This window comes from Euprymna scolopes, chromosome 9, assembly GCF_053919585.1.
Source record: "Euprymna scolopes isolate OS-2025 chromosome 9, ASM5391958v1, whole genome shotgun sequence".
Taxonomy (NCBI): domain Eukaryota; kingdom Metazoa; phylum Mollusca; class Cephalopoda; order Sepiida; family Sepiolidae; genus Euprymna; species Euprymna scolopes.
The window spans coordinates 17,089,240-17,115,712 of record NC_136490.1 but is presented as its reverse complement, the minus strand read 5'-3'; the positions used below and the strand labels follow the sequence as shown (position 1 = coordinate 17,115,712).

At 33.5% G+C, this 26,473-nt stretch overlaps 1 protein-coding gene across 6 annotated transcripts in view; it reads left to right on the top strand.

Moving 5' to 3' along the window:
* Positions 1-26,473, top strand: part of LOC145284444 (RAB11-binding protein RELCH homolog) — a 2,006,047-nt gene that overhangs the window by 1,357,658 nt on the left and 621,916 nt on the right. For all 6 annotated transcript variants that reach the window (XM_080133263.1, XM_080133262.1, XM_080133261.1 and 3 more), the window contains one exon: positions 3,341-3,479. In XM_080133263.1, coding sequence (XP_079989389.1) covers positions 3,341-3,479 — 139 coding nt within the window. The remainder of the gene's footprint in view (positions 1-3,340; positions 3,480-26,473) is intronic.

The following is a 26,473-nucleotide window of genomic DNA, read 5'->3' as shown; positions in this document are numbered from 1 at the left end:
AACATTCGTTAATCATCATTCAATCCCGAGAAAAGTCGAGTCGCCATGCTAATATATATATGTGTGGTGTGTGGCTTCCTTCAGTCTTGGCAGACTATGGATACCCACTGTAAGGGTGCCTGTGCGTGAAATTTCTGTGGCAAGAGTTGCACAGTCTCCAACCACATCTCTCCTGAGACAACATTGTTGCATACCAGTGGCAAGTTGAGGTACAGGACGACTGGAAACAATGCCGAGATGAGCAGAGAGCACATACAGTGCCTAAAATTCCAAAATGGTCACCCATCTGGTATTAGCCATGCTCAACGTTGCTTAACTTCGGTGATCTGGCCGGAATCGGTGTGTCAATGTGATTATGCCATACCATATATATATATATATATATATATATATATATATATATATATATATATATATATATATATATATATAGTCTAAGTATCCAACGTCTTTCTCGAAAGAATTTTTATTAGAATATTATGAATAATAAGAAAACGAAATCATCTAATTCATTCGAAATAAATTCATGAATGATGTTCAACAACAACCAACGATGAACTGATCGCCATAATCAAACTAGCGTTGAAACATCTCTCGAAGGAGACTATAAAGGCTGTGTGATTTAGGTCCTAGTTGGAGGTCATGGTAAAGGTGTGGGGCAGCATTTTCGCGAGGGCTAGATTTGACAAAAGATCACCTAGGAAATACTCTTTGAATTTTGAAAAATATATAAATCGTTAGCCTTTATAGGAGGTTTTTGTTTCCTTTCCAACAAAGTGTCAGATTTATTTTGAACACGCCGTATATGTAAATATAGCACATAATGCTGTACCTTGTAGTATATCTCTAATTTTGTAAAAACTCAATTCTATATAAATAATCTTACCAAAATAATATACTTCTTTTTTATCGTTTCAAAACTATAATTAGTTTGTCATTGATGATTTAAAATTTTTTTCTATAAATGTTTAACGTTATCGAGTTGAATTCTATTTTGATTTTATGAAATAAAAATTTATTTGGAACGAATTCAGCCTTTGGACTATCTTTGTTAATTTAAGGTCACAGCGATTTTTGTGGTTTTCTAAAGATTTAAATTATTCATGAAAGCTAAGATTTGGTAAAAAGGATAAAAAATTCCTCTGAAGTGAGGAGAAAATCATTCTGTAAATAAATATTATATTCTTGGTTTAAAGGTTAGAATCTATAAAAGAAGTTATTATGCATTTATGTATCTATGCAAAAAAGTCTATCCCTATATTCTTGGGTTAAAAGGTAAAATCAATGAAATAAAGAAACGTTTATGTATGTATGTAAAAAAAAACTGTGAGGCATTGAAAAGATTATGTATTTATACAAAACAGTCTGCAATGATGTATGTATGTATACTGATCTATCCATTTTAGGAATGGTTGGACTCCTCCAGAGACAATACATACAGTCATATCTAAAAGTTGTGGCAACGATTCATGGGAGTGATGGCCACAGAATCATGACGTGGACAACTGTGACATGCTTTTGTTAAGACACTTTTATTTTAAATTACATTATGGAGTACTGTTGCCACATTTGGACTGGTGCATCTGCTACTTGTCTCTCACTCCTGTTTCAAAAGAGAGTCGCCAAACTGATAGGTCCTGAACTGTCATCTAGGCTTCAGCCTCTGTCTCATCGACAAAATGTTGCATCCCTCTGCCTGTTCTACAAGTACTTTAATGGTGAATGCTCTGACGAACTACAAGCACTTTTACCCCCTCGATGTGAATACCCCTGACAAACCTGACAAGCAGCTAAATCACACCCCTTCACAGTAGAGATCCCTAGAAGTAAGGAAACCTTCTACTCCAATAGTTTCTCCCCCAGAACTGCTAGACTTTGGAACTTTCTTCCGGGATTCTGTTTTCCCAACTGTACTGACATGCAGAAGTTCAAGTGTAATGTGAACAGACATCTTGCTGCTCATCTCCCTTCATAATATCCCTGCAACTTATGTTCCCGATAGTAGTCCCCTACTTCAAAGTGGCACTGTACCTTGTTTGGGGTGAAAATTGAATTAAAAAAAAATACAAACTATGGTTCTCTTGATTATTACAAGACCACAACAGTATAGTATGTATATGTGCTGAGACATACTCGAGTTTGAGTTTGTGTCAGGGTTAGTGAAACGACTAAAAAAGAAATGTTCCCTCAGTCTTTGTTTAAAGCAGGCCTCTTGGAGAATCAAAAATCGGTATTTATGTCGAATATGAACTGCGTTATCATCGACATATTCCGAGCATGTTACGTTAATCGCCAGAAGGTGCTGAACAAAAACTTAATGTATATGTTTTTTATTGTTTTTGTTTGTTTTTATCGAAAATGATAGCCAAAACACGCTACAGTAATTTCAGGAAAAAAAGGTACTTTTGCAGTTTACAGACGGTGCTGAAATACTTTATTACTTAGAAAGCCATTCTTAACATGGGTACGGGGATCTTATTAACTATCTTGTACTTAACAATCTAATAAACAAAAGATATCATTTGCCAGTAGTTGGCTGCTGCGATTTAATTGGGTAAGCGTTTAGTCAACTTCCGGCAGTTCATGCAACTTGCTCGATAGTGCAATTCGTATTCTGCATAAGGACCGGAAAAAAAATTATGTAAAACCTGTGGTGATTATTGCTTCAAATGATATAAATATGCTTATCTTTGTAAATCGCGGTGGCAGTCGGTCAGTGAGAATGATACTGTGCAGATCCTTTCCTCACTCCAACAAGCTTCATGTGTTTACATTGCTTGAAAGTGTGTTTTCATGATACAATGATAAATAGTCAAAGAATAGCAATGCTTGAACAACAGTTTTGAATTAAAAGCTATTTTCAATTTTCAAAGAGTTTTCGGTGGGTAGCCAATCCATATAGGTCTTGAGGCAAAAAAAAAAAAAAAAAAAAAGAGTTTCCGATGTGTAGTCAATTTGTTGTTTGTAGCTACCAGTCATGTATACAAATATTGTGCATGTCAGAGATAGGGTGGTATTAGCCATGACGATTGGAGACTTAAAAGGTTTCTTATAATTGTCAAAGGAAAGGAGTTTTGTCTTAGTAGCATTAAATGTTACCATTCATTTATGTCTCCATTCCACTACAAACTGGAGATAATTTTCTAAAGATAAGTTATTGCCTTAGATATGCATGTGTTCGTTTTTTCCCGCAAGTCTGGAAATAAAATTCTTTCTACAATTATATGAAATCTTTTTGCTTCTATTTTTTTTTTTATTTATAATAGAAAATCATGGTCGTCTTATAAAAATTTATGTTTTTTCCTTTTGATATAATTTAAAATATTTGTCCATATTTCAGATGTTGGACAGGGTTTACATGCAACTACAAACATTTCTTGATGACCCCATCTACAGGGATCAACACCTATTACAAATTGAAGTTATTCGGACATTTGCCCGCGTTGGACCGAATGCTGAACCTCGCTTCAGGGATGAATGTAAGTAAAGTTTTCTAGTTTTTATTCCTGTTTTTTTTGGGGGGGGGGGATTTATTTTTCTTTGGACTTTTCCATTGTTTTTACATATGAATTTTGTTTTTATTCCATTTTATTTTTTGTATATTTTTATTTGAAGTTTTGACTTTTTTTTTTTACTTAAGTTCAATTTGCAAAGAAAATTTTTTTTTATTTCAACAAAGTCTAAGGAATCATATTGCAAAATGTTTTCCAAATATTGGAATTCTCTTGTTGAGTTACTGAATTAAAGGCAATAATTGAATGGAAAAAATCTTTTTTAATTTGAATTTTATTGGTTTTTATTCTGTTTTACTTTTTACATAGTTTTTGTTTTAATTTCTGATTTTTTTACATATAAATTTGTTTTTATTCAGTTTTACTTTTTACATATTTTTTTGTTTTACATTTTCGATTTTTTTTACATATACATTTCATTTGCAAAGAAAAAACAATTTTTGTTCAACTAAGTTTGAGAAATCATAGTAATTGTCTCTATTTTTGAGATGAGGTGTTTTCATTGATTGAGATTGTCGGACTGACTCCCTCATCTTGGTTGTTATCGTCACAACGTTTCGGCCGTTTTGCCCTCCGGCCTTCATCAGGTGTTTTGTATCAAACTGGGGAACCGTTTGTTAGGAGTCTCGAACCCAACCCTTTATTATTATTACGGGGGTACCGTGTTCGGACTCCAGCTAGGCTCTGGGACATAGTTGCTGATCCTCTGTTTTGAATGTTACTTTTTACTGCCTTCGTTCAGGATTGAACTCAGCACCTTTGGGTAACTGTAAACTTTGATACACCATCTAGGACTACTTGGCCATATGTCACTAGGAGCCTAGCTGGAGTCCGAACATGGTACCCCCGTAATAATAATAAAGGGTTGGGTTCGAGACTCCTAACAAACGGTTCCCCAGTTCGATACAAAACACCTGATGAAGGCTGGAGGGCAAAACGGCCGAAACGTTGTGACGATAACAACCAAGATGAGGGAGTCAGTCCGACAATCTCAATCAATTGAGAAATCATATTGCAAATTTTTTCCCATGAATTTGTATTCTCTTGTTGAGTTACTCAATCAAAGGGAATAATTAAGTGGGAATTTTTTTTTAATTTAAATTTTAGTCTTTTGAAATATTGTTTTATATGCGGCTTATTTGTTTATTTTCACGTTTATATATGAGTTTCATAGTTTGCTTAGGAATTTGTTTGGTGAATGTAATTACTTTAAGCCAGGGGTCTCAAAACTATGGCCCACAGGTCAGGCTCGGTCTCTTAAAGTCATTAATTCAGCCAATGGAGCTCTTATGGAAAACGTAAAAATATTCAAGAAAAATTAAAAAGAATGGAAATGTGTGAAAATAGTGTGCTGGTTTTTCTTTTTGTTCAGAAAATGATTAAAAGAATGAGGTTTGGGAGAATCAGTTTCAATAAAAAGCAAAACTAATTAGCAAAACAGTATAAAACACGTCCAGGTTAGTTTTTTAAATTTTTAACTCGTGTAGTTTTAAAAGGTCAGCAATATGCCCCCACTCCATTCGAAATATTTGGAGACCTCTGCTTTAGGCAAAGTGTGCAGTATTTCCATTCATTATAGGCTGGATGTATACATCTGAGTAGCAGACAGCAATTGGAAACAAGAGCAGAACATTTTCCAGATGCATATAAAACTGTACAAATTCAGATCAAAATGCATAAATAATCTGGAAAATTAGCAATTAACATAAAATATCAAATTTATATATTTTTCAAGCAGGCCATAAAATCGTTGCATCTGAACACAAGTGAAAAAAAATGGTTGGTACCACACAAAATAGTCTAAGAGTGAATACACACTGTTCAGACTTCCACTGGATGAGTGTGAAGAGAAATGGGATCCTGGAGGTGCTAGCTGCTACTCAAGTTCCAGTGAAGACCAATGGTCGATGCCAGCAACAAATGAATGGCAAACGACAGTTGCGATAATGCAATGTAATTTGCAAAGGTGATCAAAAGAGGCGAACTGTACTGGAAATCTGGGGAGATTTGTTGTAGTCCAGACTCCAGGGAACACCACCAGTTATCAATGAGTAATCTCTCTGTGAGAACTCCAAGAGAGTACAAATAATAATATTCTATTATGGATTGTCAGCTGTTTTCCATAATTTATAAAAAAAAACAAAACGGTCATTTTTATCATGGTTGTTCAGTATTGTTGATAAGTCATCACCTTCACCAAATTTAGTGGTTTGGATACCAGATCATAAAATAAAATGTTGCAGAGAATGTGTGAAAAAAGACAAAAGGAAAAACAAATTAAACACAGGGATAACCCATCAAAAACAAGAGCTTTACTGACTCCATTCAAGCAAAACCGGTAAAGTTCTTATTTTTGATAATTAGTTTTTAATTTATTTTTTCTTGTGTCTTTTTTCACATACATACACGTTACAGGGAGTTAATATCAGGAGGTTCCATCAAATGTTGTGAAAAATAAGATTTAGTTGCATGTAAATAAGATCCAATAAGGGTGCGGATTTGAGTATGTTGAGATATAGGAATAAGTCAGAGAGAGTTGCAACCTTGATTGAAGTGAGTGTTCTTAATGATGAAAGTCTGAACAGAGCTGAAAGGGAAAAACAGACCAAATATCAAGATCTCATGCATAATATGAAAAGAAACTGGAATCTTAGGGAGATATCAATCATACCAGTTATCATAGGTGCTACAGGGCTTATGAAGAAGAACCTGAAGTCCTACCTAACTAATATTCCTGGTGAACCAAGTGCAAAAGAGATCTAGACAATTGTACTTAAGGGAATGGCGAGGATACTAAAAAGAGCTCTCGGTTGGTTTCAATAAAAAGCAGGGCAATGTTGGCAATCGAAACTGGAGCATAACATACGTGGACCCACCGGAAAAGGCTCATACATTTCTCCTTTCTTCTATTCCGGGGCATTGCCTCCATCATGACACCAAAATGAAGAAAAAGAAAAAATAATCATGGACTGGACTTCCTACGCTGAAGAGGCTATTTATTAGCGAAATATTGGACTTTGAAGAAAAAAAAGTAAATAATAAAAAAAAGAAATGATTTTCTCATTTATCTGGCACTTCAAGTTTTCAAATTTCTCATTTAAATTTTATTCAAACATAAGTGTGTTCAAAAAGTGTGTGACCATCTTTACTTATATATATATATATAAACTCTTTATTTATTTTTACATAAGCAGTAATTTGTTGCTACACAGTCGTGAGCATGTTTCGGTTAGCTAGTTACTAGTAATTAGAGACTTCTTCAGGTGATACAGCTTATACAAAAGCAAAGTTTGCAATGGAAATACTAATGTATCTAGGGATGATATTGGTGGGGTGGGGATATACAAGAAGGCAAGGTAAGTTGTACATTTTCTAACCACATAAAAATTCTAGTCAAATTAAAAGCATTTTTATAACTGAATAACCCTAATTAAATCTAAAAACGCCTTTTAGAATAGATATGTCAAATTCATATCCCCCTACTGATTGAACCTGTACACACTAGTATGTGTAAGATTTTGGGCAGCCATCACACACTAGTCTTTCATGACCTCTATCTAAATCTTTAACCCCTTATCCTTTCCCATTTATTCCTATATCTCAACACACTCAAATCCGCACCCTTATTGGGTCTTATTTACATACAACCAAATCTTATTTTTCACAACATTTGATGGAACTGCCTGATGTTAACTCCCTGTAACGAGGAAGACCTGATATTTTCGTTGCAAATTTTACTTTCTTATAAGCTGTATCGCCTGAAGAGGTCTCTAGTTACTAGTAACTGGCTGACCAAAACATGCTCATGACTGTGTAGCAACATCTTACTGCTTATGTAAAAACAAATAAAGAGTATACCCTGTTCTACTTTAGTATTAATCACTCTTGTGTTAACCTTATTATACTTCATTGGTTACTTTACCTCTGGAAAACAATAACCTATATATATATATATATATATATATGAACAAACAGTTAATAAAATGTTAAAAAAACACTTTGAAATGAGTTAAAAACATATTTAATCTGAAAAGGAAACACTAGATAAATGGATAGTCCTTAATCCGTGGAGTTTCGAAGAAATATTTTCCTTCTCATCAGAGAGATTCCGACGTCCATTTATTTGTAAAATAATGGTGGGACTTGCCATCTCATCATTATCTACAGCAGAAGTGTGTATCTTATAAACAAACATTTTATTTAAAAAAAAAGTCCAGGCGTTTGTAATACTGATCAGTTGGATTTTTGTTTTCGTCTGATTCCCACGTCCATTTATTTGTAAAATGTGAAAGATTTGTCATCATCATCATTATTATCTACAGCAGAAGTGTGAGTCTTATAAACAAACATTTTATTTAAAATAAAAAAAAGTCCAAGTGTTTTAAATACTGATCTGTTGGGTTTTGTTTTCCTCTAATTCCTACGTCCATTTATTTGTAAAATAATGTGTGAAATTTGTCATCATCATCATCATTATCTACAGCAGAAGTGTGAGTCTTATAAACAAACATTTTATTTAAACAAAAAAATGTCCAGCCGCTTTAAACGCTGATCGCTTGGATTTTGTTTTCGTCTGATTCCTACGTCCATTCATTTGTAAAAGTGTACAAACACTTCAACGAATGACTGTCTCTTCTTTTTCTTTTTTTATTCATGTCAAACTCATTTACTCGTACCCATCACCATCATCGTCGTCATGATCATTGAGGATTTATGAATATGATGTATGTATGGAACGCTCCTTTATGTGTATTTTACATGTATGTGTACGTGTGTGTGTGTGTATGTATATATATATATATATATGTGCTTCTATGTGTGTATGTTTGCATGTGTGTGTGTACATGCATATGTATGTTTGCGTGCATCTGTATGTATGCATGTGTGTGTTTATTTCCATGTGTATGTGGGGTTGAGAAGGCTCCCATAAGCCGTGGTGAAGGCAACCCCTCTAAGAGAAGCAAATCTGATTTAAAAAAAAAACATGAAGTGGCAGACTAATATCCATATAAACTGGCCTGCAGTTTGACTTGTTGCTGGGTTTCTTGCTCCTGCTTGTTCCTGGATCTCAACATTTTGAACCGAGAGAGAGATTTAGCTGCCATACAAAGCTAAAACTCTGTAACATCATCTTTGTATAGATACTCCCTTAGGCATTTGTCTATAAAACAAATGTGGCGATGGAAAAGTTATGGCACGTGTAGGCCTGAAATGCTGGAAGCATGTAATAATTGATCTATCATCATTATATGTATCTATATGTATGTTTATATATGTACATGAGTGTGTATATGTATGCATATCTCTGTGTGTATATATGTGTATGTATGTATATGTGTGCTTGTATTTGTATATGTGTGTGTATATATGTGCGTGTATATGTATGTATGTGTATTATGCATTTTGTATGCATGTATATATGTGTGTATGTGTATGCATTTGTATATATGTTTGTATGTGTGTATGTATATGTATGTATACCAATGACCGTCTTCAGTGTCATATCTGCTGGAGCGTGTGAATTCACTGGCAGGACTAAAAAAGTCATTTTCGGGCTCATGGACTTTCAGTGTCTGAGGTAGTGGCACTCGTCTGACAAGACGTTGCAATCATCATATATATATATATATATATATATATATATATATATAAAAATATTATTAAAAAATAAATCTAATTTATAAAACTCACTATGTCTGTCTGTCTCCATATTTTCAAATTACATCTCTGCTGAAACTAGGGGCCTCAAATGATTGGATTTTTTATGGACTGTTCTTTTATGGGTCTTTACCCAGTTAAAATAGTTTTTAAGGGGCCAAAAAGGAGTCAAAATTTAAAAAATCGTTATACATTTTGTACATTCATTTTTAATCTGTTCATATGTGTGTAACGTTGGTACATTGGTAACGTCACCAGCTTTGAATGCTACAGTTTTGATTTTGGTTTCGATTCTAGCTGATGACACCCGAATACTATTATTTTTTACTTTCAAAATATCGTAATATGCAGTAACTTAGTTCAAAATATATTTTAATCTACATTGCACTCTAGAGAACTCACTGTTTTTTTAAATAAAATTATTTTATATAAATTCTTTCCAATTAATGAAAACAAAAAACACATTAAGAAATTTACATGTGGGGTTTGAGCCTACAGACCACGTCATGCAAAAAAAAAATCCAAACCAAACAAACAAACAAAAACATGCAAATTTCCAAGTCTTATTCTTTGCAGTTAATGAAAAAAAAAATTAAGAAATTTATGTGCGGAGTTTGAACCTACAGACCACGTCATGCAAAAAAACAAACAAAAAAACGCTATCAACTTACCCACAGCAGAATTTTCATGGCCCATTGTTCTATTATTGTTGCTAAGTGACAACATGAAAAAAAAATGACTTTACTGATGATAGATGAATTAAAATAACGTTTTCGATTATCGGTAATTATTGGGGGTATTCTTAGACAAAACTTAACTAAGATCACTCCCAGACTGATACATTAAACTTCTGTAAATTTTAAAGAAAATCTGGTCAGCCGTTTCGGAGTCTATAAGGAACTCGCTCACACACACAGAGGCAAAGTTGCATTTATGTAATTGTAGAAGGTATGTATTTATGTATAATATATATATATATATATATATATATGTTTTTATTTTATTCTTTTTAATCTAAAAGAAATAACCTCTGCTGCACTTTGTTCTGCCGTGTAATGGAATACATAACTGCAATGTTTATGCTTGATTGAGAGGCCATTCAGTATGACATGCCGATTTCCTCGTCACGATCTTGTGTCAGAGCACGACTCACTCATTGCTGTCTTGGCACCAATTTAATCTACCAAATGCTATTATGTAGATTGGATAGGCGAACTCGCATTATAATGGAATAACTAATTGAAAACAGTCTGTGCTTTGCTTACATCCAACCTCATGTATTAGTAATGTTATGAGCGTGTGATTCGATACACATTTATCTAATGTGTAAGTTGTGTTATGTCTAGATGTTTATGTTTGTGCTCAACTCTAAATCTAATTATCAGAATTTAAGAATTTTCTTTCTGAATTTTGAAGATGATGAGATAGATAATGCATATTTGGGCCACTGTTTTCATTTTGTGTGTTTTTCAAATGTATCTTGTCAAACTTGGGAATTTTTCTGTCGAACTTGTGAATCACAGTATTTGGAACAGAACTTATTTTATTTGTGGTGAGGATTGAACCTGTGCGGCAATGAATAAAGTGCTTAGTAAAAATCATCAACAACAGCCTTTTTTTTCACAATTCACAGATTTATTTATTTAAAATTTCTCTGGCCAGGGTCTTGCCAAACTTATTTGTTAATCAGGTGGTATTAAATGATTCTAAATTCTCCTGCTCACAGTTGGCTTTTATTTTTAATGGGAAAGAGTGGGGAAAGAATCGATACAAGCCTTAAATACATGTTTGTCTCAGAAAAAAAAATTGCAGATATGTTAACTAAAATAGTGAATTAAGATTAAAAATATAAATAAAACTCTCATTATTTTTTACCTGACTCCCAGATTGTGAGGACCAGTTAGCCTCATTTTTGGACCTATACTTGACAACACTGCCCGTGGCTTGTATAAACAGTACACATAATGTAACTGAATAAGATAAAGCAAGCATAGAAGCTTTTGTTCCAACGTGGAAATTCCATAGTAAACCCCCACAATCCCCAATCATTCACGTCAGTCTATGAACTTGTTATCTTGATTACGCAGCAAACATTCCACTGTTTTAATTGTTATAAGTTAGCTGAAAAAAAAATATAGCATTAAGACAAGAGGATCCCTGTTCACTGTTTAACCCTTATTCTCGAATGGCCTCTGAGCCTTCATAAGTGGTGTTAAAAAAAACACATAAAAAACTGCAGGTAAAAGTACATATACTGACACAACTAGAAAAAGTATCTAGTCACAGAAATGAGGAACTTGATATTTTAAGAAACAATGGACAAACGATTCATGGGATTTAAATTTTTTGTCGATTTTATTGAAATATCAATTTTGTTAATACATATATTTCTTCATTGACTTATCTTTTCCCAAATATAAATATGGACAATCAACAATTAACTATCCAATCAACATGACATCACTTCTGTGGCCTGAACTGCTTGCCCAGCAGTTTACCTTAAAGTCAACCTTGAACTCCATAAATCACTTTCTTCTCAATTTCCTACTATGGATGGAAACCAATCTAGATGATTTGATCATCACCCTTCCCCGTATCTTGCATATCATAAAAAAAAACTTGACATCTTCGACTCGTATAAATCAATTTTTTTTTCTTTCTGTCTTAATAGAGAAATAATATAATGAACTGATACCTGTCATATTTAAAACCTATAACAAATGCCTTGTTGAATCTTGCTTTCCTGATAGATGACAAATTGCTTCTGTGGTACTAGTGTTCAAGAATTCTGATAATAGAACTAACTTGCAAAATTATTACCCCATAATTCTTCGTTCGCTCTTTGATAAAATCTTTGAATGATTTAGGAATAGTTGGTAAAATGCAAATTTAAGAATTAAAAATTAAACTAAAAAATATTTATGGAATTTAAATTTTCAGTCTATTTAATTAAAATACCATTTTTTTTATTGCATGGTTTAACTTAGACTTCACCTTGAATTCTACAAACCGCTCTCCCTAATTTCCCAATACAGATTAAAACCACACTAGATGATCTCACCAGTATCCTTTCACACAACTTGGATATCATAAAAACCTTGCAGCCCATGTGGACCAGATATTTTCCATTCTATAGTAGTAAAGAAATATTTTACTAAGCTGGCCCTGTCCTCTCCAAACATTATATATATATGAGGGTTAAGTTTGGTAAGGGTGGTGTTTTTCATCCAACGGTACTGGTGGATTAGAAATCATCAATGGCAGAATGAATGGGTGTTTATACAGGGATATTCTGGAGAAAAACCTCCGGAAATCTGCTGATTTGTTGGGACATAATAGCAATTTTGTGTTTCAGAACGACAATGATCTCAAGCGTACTGTCAAACTAACCGAAGAATGGCTTAAAAATAACGAAATTGACGTTCTTATTTGAACATTTGTGGAAAATATTGAAGATCAATGTTCACAAAGGAATCCACAAAATATTCAACAACTAGAAGAGTTCTGCAAAGAAGAATGGCACAAAATACTTGCAAATCTTTGCAAAAAAACATGTGTGCAACTATAGAAAGCGACTGGAAGTTGTTGAACATAACAAAGGCTATGCAACCAAATATTAAATCAATGTATCCAATACTTTTGCGTTTGTTAATTTATATTTTTCCTAAAATATAAACTTTCTAAATTTTGATTTTGTAATTACTACCCCAAATATTAGTTAGAATAGTAATAGGAATGTACTGACCAAATTTTAGGTAAAATCTTGGACCCTAATTAAAGTTATGAAGAAAAATGTAATGTATCCAATACTTTTGCGTGGCATTGTGTATATATATATATATATATATATATATATATATATATATATATATATATATATATACAGGGTGACCAAAAAAAATAAGCTAAATGGAGGCCATCTAGAACATATGCTGTAGAATGGAGAAACAAAGGCCAAAGACCCTAGCGTTTTGATGTGATGTTTTGAATATAATAAACTGGTTATGACCGAAGTTTCATTTAATTCGGACAAAACACTAAGAAATGGGGCCTAATTAGAGTTGGGGCCCGTTGTTTTGGGTCACCCTGTATGTATATATATATATATATATATATTTATTTATTTATAACCAAATTGGATACTGAAATGTTCATATCTTTGGTTCTATGGGACGAAACTACATGAAAATTTGCAAGCTTTTTGAAGATTATAATACTATTTTATGGTTAAAATTTTATGACAATTGGTAAAAAAAAACCTATATTTTCAAACCAATAAAATATTGCCAAATTTGCCTACGTTTGTATATATAGTGTCCTGGCAGACAGCTTCAGTTTTGCTGCTTTGGTTGTCTCCCCTGTGATCTTGCCAGGCCACTTTATATATATATATATATATGCTTTGAATATTCTTACTTTTTTGATAGCTGGAAAAATTGCCACTGGTACAAGTTTTCAAGAACTCTGTTGAAATAACTATGTACGACATAATCACGTTGACACACCGGTTCCTGCTGGATCACCTAAGTTAAGCAACGTTAAATCTAGCCAGTACTAAATGGGTGACCATTTGAGACTTTCAGGTGCTATATGTGCTCTCTGCTTATCTCGGCATTGTTTCCAGTCGTTCTGAACTTGTCCTTGCCACTGGACTCAAACAGTTTCGATTTAGGAGAGATGTGGTTGGGAATTGCACAACCCTTGCCACACAATTACATGCACAGCTGCCCTTGCAGGAGGTATCCTTTGTCTTTCGAGACTGAACGGAAGCATTGATCGATCGTAGACATAACTGACCCACAAAATTATCGATCATAAGTCTTCTCCCACTCTTCGCTAAAGCATTTCAAACCTTAATAGTTTGCTGGTAAAATTCATTTTGCATATGCAGACATTCATAGTATATCTGATATAATCATGTTGACACACCGGTTTCCATCAGATCATCAAAGTTAAGCAATGTTGAAACTGGTAAGTGCTAAAATGGGTGACCACTTTGGAATTTCAGGCGCTGTGTATACTCTCCACTTATCTCCACAGTGCTTCCAGTCTTGGGCCTCTCCTTGCCACTGGACCCAAGCAGTGTCGATCCAAAGAAGGTGTGGTTGGGGATTGCACAACCCTTGCCTCACAATTACATGCCCAGCTATTCTTACAGAGGTGCCCATTGTCTCTTAATACTGAACTGAGGCATCGACATTCATTGTAAGTTCATTTGTATTTTATATATTCGTAGAGGGAGTCGATGTGTATGAAATTAGCCGTAAATTAATGTTTGTGTTTGATTAATGTGCGATACATGGGACGTTGAAACAAGCAGTAGTAATACTAGTCACACAGTATTGTAACTGAGCATGGATGCACATATGGCAGCTATATGCAAATGACTGAGCCATGTGCAAGGTGACGTTACAGCAAGGAAGAAGGAAAAAATTGTAAAAAGGAGAATGTGTGTGCAGACTGATGATCACGTTAGAGAAAAAACAGAGATAAACGTCTTACACACATGGGTCGAGAGGGACAGGTTTGAACAACAGACAAGATGTTATTTGGGGAAAGTACCTGGAAATAAATGTCTGTTATTTCAGTGGAAAGTGAGCTGAGTTATTCCTTATCTTGGTTTCCTTGTGACGATGTTTACATGTAAATGTGTGTAGCGCCACACAGTATGAACAAAGACCACATATGACATCAACGTGTATGTATCTATACAAACGTGTGTACGGGCGGCTGAGGGTAAGCTGTTCATTTCGCTGTTTAAAAATAAGGGTGTTTTAGCATGCAGCGTAGATTTTAGTTCCTTTTATTAGCTTCCAGTATTTTTATCTTTGTCTTTCCACTTGATTTAACGTATGCATTTTGCTTCTAGAATAATACTGGACAAAATGGCCATTATCATTCACCTTTCGCCTTGGCGTCGGAACTCACAAGGCATCGGTACCATTTCTCTCTAAAATTATACAACGGAATTTAGTGAAACTTCTCTGAATTTCTAATTCTTCTGAAGACTTTTAATTCTATTTATTTCTCTAGAATCAATGAATTTTTGTTGTAATATATGTGGTGGTTGTTTACTGTTTCGAGTGTGATCACTAGGGCTGTGACAATATTCTCTTTCAAATATTCTCTATATTCTTTTTATATGCCGGGAATATTCTTTTTTAAAAAGAATATGCTTTTTTTGCATAGGAATATTCTTTTTAAAAAGAATATGCTGCTTTGAGACGGAATATTCTCTTTGGCTACCGTATATTTATTTTTATAAATCGCATATTTTCACTGTACTTCGAGCGAATATATTTATGCTAGGTACCTTAGATTTACGTTTGCAACAATATTAACCCTTTCGATTCCAATGGGCCGATATATCGGCCATGGGGATTTAAGGTAAAAGAAGACCTACAGATATTTCGGCCTTACTATAGTATTTTAATAGAACGGGTATAGTTGAGTAGTTGGTAATTTTGCAATGTTAGGGTCGAAAGGGTTAATTATTTGTTTTTTTATAAATTCTATTGATGATTTTGTAAAAGCTTCAGTTAATGCCGAAAACACAAGAAAATATATATAGAAAAAAACGTTTATTTTTATGCTATAAATACTTCTAACAATTAAACACTATCAAGCTTAAACAAATATTTTATTCATTGCATTTTACAATTAAATGCGTTTTTAAGTTCTCAAAATTGAAACTTCTGCGGTTGTCTGCTAAAACGGTCTTATACTGGGAAAAAACTCGTTCCACGTCGCATGAGACTACTGGGGCATATTTCAAGCTGGCCATTTCTTCGGCACTAAAATTTTTTAAATGATCTATGTCATCCAAATTTCCTTCATTTTCAAAAGCCTTCCCACTAATAAGTGCATCGAGACGTTTTAAAGTAGCAAAACCTTTGTTCTTTGAAATGACATTCTTCAGCTTTTTACGAAATTGGGAGTCATCCATCTCCTCAAGTGTCATTTCGACCTCTCTAATTAATTCAATAGATTTTGAAAGACTCAGCCCTTTCGTCTCCAACTTTGCAATATTTTTTGTTAAAATGGAAAAACTGTTGGCGATAAAGCCGAGATCAAATGGCAGTGATTCCTCATCCAACAGTTTTTTGGACTCCAATATACTTTGGGCCTCTGTTGAATCTAGAGACATTATGACAGGAGTAATTTCGGGCAAATGTTTAGCGTAATAATGCGCTGCATCTAACCACGTACCCCATCTTGTTACAATGGGATTTGGTGGAAGGGGCACTCCTGGGGCTAGTTCCCTGAACTTTTCGATCCGATTGGGTGCTTTTAAAAATATACTTTTTACAGTTGAAATCAGTTTATTTACTTTTGGGTGCGCCTGCCTGACTAATTCCGCAACCCTGTGCAAGCCATGGGCCAAACAAGTAACGTGCACCATTTTCGGGTATAAAACCTGAAGAGCATTCATAGATTTGGACATATATGCAGCTGCATCAGTGGTTACAAGGATCACATTATTATAAAGGACTTGCTGCGGCCACAAAAACTGCAACGAATCATTAAAAAAAGCAGTAATTGTAGAATGATTAACTTTTGGCAGACATGCAATATTTCCCAAATAGCACTTGCTGCGTTCCTCTTCTACCCCAAGAATGCCAAACACAAAGCAAGCGATAAAACGCTGCTCTACATCAGTGGTTTCATCAATCGAGACCCACAGTTTCATTCCAGCAGCTTTTTCTCTGAGTGACTTCACTTTTGCTTCGTACACTTCACTAACGTAATATTTTCTTAGTGTAGTCTGATTTGGAATATTTCTATGTATGTAGCTATGAAGAAAGTCTTTGAACACATTATTGCTCAGTTTATGAAACGGAATATCCGCTGCAATCAACGCTTTGCATAAGTTAGCGTTGAATAAATTATTCGTATTGGCTCCTAAATCAGTTGCTGCAGTAGGAACTTTGCCTAACGTTGCCGTGTAGGTCTTTTTTGCCAGATGTGCGTTGGTTTTTAAATGCTGCTTTATTAAAGATTTTTTACAACTTTTGATCTGTAAAAATAAAAATCAATTATTTAATGGTAATATATACATTTAAAGGAAGGGTGGAAAAAGTTATTTGAAGCCGATTAACATTTATTAATTAACGTAAAAAGTAGATAAAATAAATTGTAAATTTCAACGTTCAATCAAAGTTTAATACAGCTAGATTTACCGTTATAGAATTTCAAAAACAAAACTACTATAACAACGCCAATCTATTAGTCAACTATATTGCAAATTTTATGTATTAAAGTTTGTTCCTACCTGAATATTGCAGTATTTGCAGGTTAAGCAATTGCCAGTTAACTGGTAATCTTCAAATTCATCGGCATATCTTGCCATCCGTTCAGCAGGAGTGCTAATTATTTTCGGCATTTTTTGTTTAGTTTTTTTTAGATCTTGTAAATTCGTCCTGGATACTAACACGCTTTGAGTATCTACAAGGACGAGATGTCTGTACATATTTATATATATGCCTATAATATCACTCTTTTTCAACAGACCAAATTTTAGACCCTTTTTTATGTAAATTCACATCTGTTAGAGTTATACCACGTTTAATTCATCTAAAAAAATGAATAAATTAAAAACTCTTATCCAAATATTTTCTTTCAGCATATTTTTGGCAAAACAAAACTTATTCCATAAATATTTTGCATATTCTTTTTTAAAAAGCATATTCTTTTTTTTTAAGGAATATGCTTTTTATCAAAAGAATATTCTCTAACCCAATATATGTAAAGAATTGTTTTTTATTAAAGAATATTCTTGACATTGCCCTACTCATTAATGTATATACTGTTTATATACTGTGAACAATTGAACACTCTATCGAACTTAAATATTTTATTTATTGCATTTTATGATTAAATTAGTCTTTAAATTATCAAAATTAAAGCTTCTTTGGTTGTCCGCTAAAATAGTCTTATAATGAAAAAAAAATACTCGTTCCAATCGTAGGAGATTACTGGACCATATTTAAACCTGGCTATTTTTTCGATACAAATTGTAGTTACAATCCTTTGGACACTACGGGGCCGATATATCGGCCCTGGAGACCTAGGACAAAAAGGATACGCGGATATTTCGTCCCTAATATAATCCTCTAATAGAATGGCTCTCATTAGGAACCAAAGGTTATTGTAAATTCACAACTACGAAGGTTTTACCATGTTTAATTTAATTTATATAAAAAAGAAAACTTCGTAAAATTAAGACTCGTATGCAAATATTTATTTCAGCATATTTTCGCCAAACTTATTCCATAAATATTTTGCATATTCTTTTTTTTAAGAGAATAGGCTTTTTTTTAAAGGAATATTCTTTAAAAAAAAAGAATATGCTTTTTGTTAAAAGAATATTCTCTAACGAAATATATGCAAAGAATATTCTTTTGTAAAAGAATATGCTTGTCACAGCCCTAGTGGTCACTCTTCAGAAATTTTTTATTTTTTTTTTATCTGCTTCTTACCATTTTAAATAGTTTTTTCTTTTTTTAATTACATTTTCACCCCATACAAGGCACATTGCCACTTTGGTGTAGGGGGCTACTAACAGGGGCAACAACTACTGGGGTACTATGTAGAGATATGGGCAGCAAGATGTTTTTCTTCAGAAAGAATTCCATTCAGACTTACTCCCACCTTCATACCATCACGGCATCTTTCGCCCCTCTACGTGCCCCCTCCCAACAAAACGAAACTAATAACGAGGCCCAAAAAAAGCTAAAGGCAGAAAACCAAAATATTTTATGAACTTCATCGACCAAAAATGAAGCAAAAACACTGAAATACCAGATGACAGCCTGTATAACATAGAAAACAATCAAAGATTATAAAGTTCTGTTGTTTCTTTGAACTGAGTTGACTGTTATTGGACTTTGTGTCTGACATTTCATTATTTGAGAGCTATGATCACTCATGTGCCATCTTTCTTAATTTTTCTCCAAAATGAATATTCGAGTAATCATTATGGATTACCTTTGTTCATTTTGACTCCTCTAGAAAAAGTGTGTAAAAAAAAGTTTTGTTTCAAAATTGTTATTAAATCGTAGAATGGTACGATTTTGAATTTATGTGTCAACTCTCAACCAGCTTGTGCATTTGAAAAGACATTATTGGGTTGAAATGAATTTATAATTAAATTTTTGATTGCCTTTTTCTTTTAACTTATATATAATCTAAATTTGAATTAATCAACGTTTGTTTCTCTAATGCTAATTCTATTATATATATATATGTGTGTGTGTGCGTGTGTGTATTAATCATACAAAATGTTAAAAATTTCCTTGATTTTGGGATTTATTTGGGTTTTATAAAAGTTCATTTTAATTGTTCTAATTAGCTATAATTTTCAACATATGCACCAATTAAATATCTCTTTCTTTCTATCATTCTCACACTTTCTTATTGTATCTTGTTTGAACTACAACTTCCATTTTATAGTGTCTCTTTAGTCATATTCCTCTCTCTTTATTTTTTTTCTCTCTCTTTATTAACCGCCAAAGGTAATAAAAGTAAATTGTTTTTGCTTGACATTGATCAATTTATCATAAAATGAATAACGAAACAGAATTTTTTATGTACCTTTCGTTTATGAAGTTATTCTGGCTAGTGAATTAGGGGAAATCTCACTCTACTGCACGTATTAGATACGTGCCAAATGTATATCTTTGTATTGCAATTCGTTTCTCCACAGATCTAGTCAAATTTCTTTTTACATCTTTTTCGTATAATTACATGATCCTGTGCATCTGTAGCAGCTGCTGTTTTAAAAACCTTAATTATTTTCATAATTCTTCCTCCTCCTTTTTTGCAACCGAAATTCACATCATTTTAGCATTGTATCGGAAGGTGTTTCTTCTTCCAATATGGCAAATGAAAACAATATATATCTATAATATATAAAGCTGAATGTGTGTGTATGTGTCTGGTTACGAATAGGCTCCTATATGGTTGACTATTTTAAAAAACTGATTATATAAAATGATAGAAGATGTATCGAGACACAGGAATGGGTATGTTTGATCGAGCAGAACGGTGGTTAATTAAAATTGTGGGGTCTGCGTTCGCGCCTGGTCCACAAAGTATGGAAATAAAAAATTGAATAATTAAAAGAAAAAACGTTTACAAGTGTTTTTGATATAGATGTACATAAGAATACTTTGATAAGTATGTTTTAACTTAAATAGGGATGGTATAATAAAATTGTGGGGTCTGCGTTCGCGCCTGGCCTCCATGGAATGGAAATAGGCACAAACTTTAATAAAGACTTTTATTATCTATCTGCGTAGGTATACTTTGATAATTATGTTTCAGTTGGAAGAAATATGGTATAATACAATTATGGGGTGTTCGTTCACGCCTGACCTCCATAGAATGTAAATATGTCACAAAGTTTAACAAGGTTTTTTAATATAGATCGACAGAATATTGTGATAAGTGTTTCAGTGTGAACAGGTATGGTATAATAAATTCTGGGGTTTATCTATTTTATTTTTACTTTCATCATATTTTGCTTTGGTTTTGATACCCCCGAATTCGAAGCTATCTCTTTACAACCCTTCCTTTTCATAACCTATCATACGTTCATAAATCAGAGTCCATTTTCTGTAGGCTGTTTTTGAACCCAGTCAAGGACGGGTACTTTTGCTAATATATATATATATATATATATATATATATATATATATGTTTTTGTCAACTGAAAGAATCTGTAAATTTACACATCTACTTCAAATAAAGAATTTAATTTTTCCCAAACAATAAATACAATAAGAAAAATCGCTTCTTTTCTTAATAATTTAAAAGGGAGAGCTGAAGGAGTATAGCATTTCTTCAAAAGATTTGGCTAAAATTTATGCCCCCCCTTCTCTCTCTCTTAGTACTTTAATGCGTCTTTATTTAAGTAGCTTCTTTTCGATTTCTTTGAAAATTACGCACAGAAAACAGAAGTTGTATTTAAATTGGTTATTTTTAATCAGATTTTAAAAGTTTTTTTTTTTGTGCATGAAAGACATTTTGACAGCATCTCCATTCTTCATGGAACAGATTCAAAACGGCATCGTTTCGTTTGCATAACGTATTAGATTAAAGAAGAAAAGCAATGCTTTAACGGTGAAATAATAAATATATTTATTGATTGTTTTTTTTTAAATTTTAAACTGCAGTTATACTCGATAGATAGGTTATGACAGACAGCCACTTCATTTGGTAAGATTCATTTTTGTAACTGAAATGCAATTCTACTACAATCGGAACAATTCATTGCACGAGGACCTGCAAATCCAGAGATATCCATTAACACTGCCACTAAAATAGAATGTATCTGCCAGAGAAAAAAAAAAAAAATTAATCTATGTCTCCAGTGACCGATCTCATTTAAATTGTAGATCTAACCAAATTACTAGTTAACAATGTGTCCTCGCAGGTAGCATTCAAAGTTCGATAATTTCCCCTTTTTAAAGGAAAAATGGCAATTCTATCCAGTCGTTTTGGCATCACAACTGTTGAGGCCTATGGACTTGGTTAATCTGGTATCTTATTAATAAAACATTTCTGAGTTTTAATAGTAATTATTTTTCTTTATATATATTTTTTTATTTATTTTTAATATGTATATTTATTTTATCCTCTGTAATTCAATAATTTCCATATTTACTGCTTCATTTTTTGTCATAACAAACGGTTTCCAGTAGGCTAATCTCGATGTACATATCTTTCTCTCTATCCGAACCATCGATCTTAGATAAAGGGGGAAAAAAAAGTATATACTAACTGACCTGTACCCTAGCATTGCCCCAGGAAGCAGATTAATGCAAGAAGTTTCATGCCTCAACCTTCAACTATTGAAATATTTGTTTCCTATTATTGACTGGACCCTGTAATGTTAATGCCAAACATCAACCAAGAAAGAAAAAACGAACTTTTAGACTGTGCGCGTTTTTCAGATGGAGGTTTTGTGTTTAATGTGCAATGTAAATACATATTTCATTAATGTTATGGTTATAGCATCAAAAATTGTATAAAATCTAATTATCAGGAAACCACTGGGGGCTATGTTGAGATGAGAGAAAGAGAGAGAGAGAGAGAAAGAGAGAGAGAGAGAGAGATTTATATAGAAAACGTTAGCGTATTTCTATTCAATTTGCATTTTTAATGTAAATCTTATTTCAAACAAGAGTCTGATATATGAAAGGAAATCGCTTGACCGTATCATATTTTTATTTATTTATTTTCACCTTAAACTAGGCATATTACAACTTGGACGTAAGGGGCTACTATTTGGGATCGTGTTGAATAGAGGACTGTGGGGAGTTGAGCAGTGAGATGTCTGTTTACAGTACATTTAAACTTTTTAAGGTTAGGGAAGCAAAAAATAGGAAGTGAATTCCAAAGTCTAGCAGTCCGATAGGAAGAAACTATTATTTTAGAAGATTTTCCTGCACCTCGGGACCTCAATAGTGAAGAGATAGGATTTTGAAGCTTGTCAGGTTAGTCAGGAGTATGTATATTGAGGAACGTACAAATGCTATGAATTCGTTAGAACGCATTCTATTAAAGTATGTGTAAGACAAGTACAGAAATCCAACATTACGATGATGGGACAGAGGTTGAAGCTTAGCTAATAGTGCGGGACCAATAAGATTTGAGACTCTTTTTTAGATCCTGTCGATTTAAAATAGTAAGATATTTAGGAAAACGCTTAAGTGCGACAGATTGAACGGTAGTTATACAATAGCTTCAGTCTGTGAATAATTTTTTTTTTAAATAAGATTTCTACAAAAGAAACTTAATCATTTTCCAGTGAAAAGATTGTTTCCATATTGTGTTGAATAAAAACTATGGTTTTTCACAAAAACAACAAAAGAAAAATTACCTTGAAAAGGAAACGAATAGAATAGCAAAAGATTTAACCGCTTTTATTTTGTAAAGCCATTTTAAGAATATTTCCGTAGTATTTGCCCAAGTTTTTATATGCAATATCAAATTATTGAGATTAAATCTTGTTTACGTCTAAGTGTTCGATTATATTTTCTTTTATGGGTTTAATATCGCTTTATTTATAAATCTCTGATATATCTCCATCTTTATGAAGTTAGGTTCACAAAATAAAAAAATGAAGTTTAATAAAAAAAACTTCCACCCCATCTTATCCCTTTGTATAAAACCGAATTAAACCAAACACACACAAACACACACACACACACACACATAATTATTTTTTAATACCTATAGACACTAGTGTTTCATCATCAGTGCAGGGAGTTACCATTATAGTCAGTCGAGTGATTCGAACCCGGCCAAGAAGCCATCTTTGAGTGCATTAACAAGGAACAAACCACACGGCCAATGTTAGCTCCAAGAAATACAGTTGAAATTAAAATTTATATAAAGCGTAAATTTCTAGACGGTGAGAGTGATCTAATGATTATAACATCATGATCTGCGCATGTAAGCTTGAGTGACCGACTTTTAATTTCAACTTAGAGTGCTCGATAATATTTCTTTGTATTTAATTTGTCCTGTTTTATTTATATTTTATAATTTAAATTTTTTATCAAAACTTTATTGTAATGTTTTTTTTAATTAAAAAAATTCTTTTTGTAGGTTTTAAATATATATATGTCTTATACAGACACATCCATACACAAGATGGAAAATCGATGACATAATTTCAGGATGATGTTCTATATATATATATATATATATATATATATATGTATATATATATATATATATGTGTGTGTGTGTGTGTGTATATATGAGCACAGTTTTGTTATAACAGTGCCTAACTTTCTTATAATTGTATAAACCCCTGACTTTAGTTATTTAGATCAAAGAACCTTGATCAATATTTGTTTCAATGGCCTATAAAACTAAAACCAAACATTTTGGAACCTATGTTTATGGGAACTTTTTTATTATTATTTACACATCTCCCAAAGTTAGACCATCAATTTCCCCAACACCATTTATATTTATACTAGCGGGGGGGGGGTGTACCTGGCGCTGCCCGGGTGTTTGGAGGCGTGTGTGGTTTTAGGTAAATCAAAACTCCGGGAGGGGGGGGTGTAAAATAGAAAAAAAGTTTTGGTAGGTAAGTATGAGGATCGAACTCAAACCCTTGAGGCAAAGTTGGAAATTAAAGTGTGAAAAAAAAAAAAACATGCAACGTTCACTATTGGGCCACGGCGAAATACTAACTGAAGCATGTTTGAATTTATTTATTTAAGTATTAAAAACAGAATTGACACGTGTCCGCAATAAAAGTTAACTCTGCTGCTTCTATTTGACCTCATTAATGAGGTCAAATAGAAGTCACAGAGTTAACTTTTGCTGTGGGGCAGCTTTTGGGTTTGTTTACCCAACTTTGACTGGCTTTTTCCCCAAGATGTTGGGGAGGGGGAAACCAGCTCCCTATTGTCCAGATTGAATAGCAATTGTCTGATATATGGAGTTTGGCCCAACATTGATCAAAGCTGATTGCTTCTGGACGTTTCCCGGTGCGATTGCTGGGAACAGTGCCTTAGTTTTGAATTAGTTTCGCTTTTTATACGAAAAAGCTGAACGAACACAAGACGGGCAGAAATAGCAATAATTTTGTAAAAATCGACGTAAATAAATCTAGAGGCGACCCACGTTCCCAAATCCTAGATATTATTATCTAGGGGGTATATAAACAGTTCTAAGCGATAGTAACCCTCTCCCCACTCGAGAGCATCGGCGAAAAAAGCCTTTGCGAGACATGCATAAAATGATCACACACATTTTGCCTTTTATATATATATAGATAGATAATCTCTACATCATTTTACACGAAACCCACCAACAGACATAGTTCCCTTAATTTTGACAGCTGCCATACAAAGATTCATCATTAATGCCTATACAGCAAAAGGATCTGCTCAGATTCAATCAGGTACGACAGAAGGATAGGAATTTTAGCTACCCACTTTCTCCGTGGAAACTATTCTACCAAAATAATTTTTTAAATCTGGAAGACATATAGATTATATTACATTATATGTAGATAAAATCTACTAAAATAAAAATATTAAAAAAATACCAAATACCAATGGTTTGGACCTCGATCACAGCACTAACAAACTACAGGACTCCCTCAAAAAATATTCTAACAGGTAGAACGTGACCCAACCATCAACACAATATACAACAAGCCATCCATTAATGCAAGACAATAGACTCCAACCTTACTTTCTCTACTAACATCCACCAAAATATATAACAGTCTAACACCTCAAGGAAACAAACCTAAAGGCAAAATATGCCAATACATTACCAATGACACATTTACACTTTCAGGCACAAATATCCAGCACCTCCCTGTGATAGTTTCAATTTATTTGACTTAATATACTGCACCTCCCTGTGATAGTTTCAATTTATTTGACTTAATATACTGCACCAGATATACAAAAGACAACTATGTTGGTGAATCGCCCTGTCAGCATGGCCACAACAAAAAGGGATCACCTGAAAGCCATAGATGGCGACACATGATTCTTTAGAATGGGATCCATGGTTAACTGACTTGCAATATTTCACTTGGACCATTTTTTCAGCTAGGCATGATGTCAGAGAAGGTATTAGTCACGTGATGCCCTAGTATCTATAAGTTAATCTATTATTCAGTCATATTCTTCTAAAAATCAAAACCTTATTTCTTTTTTTTATTTTCATCCCAAATATATAAAAGACAAAATGGGCGTACGTGTTTGTATATGTCCATGAAAGGCTTTTTGCGTCAAAGTTCTCGCGTCAGTTTGATTCTGGGAGAAGTTTCCTTATACTTCCTGGATTGCATTATCTCAGATTCGCAAGCGGACATCGTCTCTATCTTTTTTTTTTTTTGATCGAGTTTTAAAAAATTCCCTCGTTTTGGCTGTTTGTCTGTCTTTTTTGTAAAGCAAAACTAATCGAACGTAATCGCAACTCCTGGCCTCCTGGCCGAATAATATCAGTTCTCTAATTGGTCCTTGGTCAATGTAGAGGAAACCCTTCATACTGAGGCAATTACTATTTATTTGGATACTGCCAGGGTGCCCCTTTTTGGGGGGAAGTTGCTTTCCCCCACATTAAAAACGACCTTCATGGGAGGGTTAAAAGCAACGCCATTTCCGCAAGTCATCTTTTTGATTGACTATGTTAAATTTGAAAAATTTACACTTCCGGTCGCGTCATGCAGTAGGGGTAGGTTTTCTTTCACTTTCTTTTCCACCTTCGTGTCACGGGTTTGAGCCTGCCTGCCTACTACCACGTTTTTTTTTGTACTC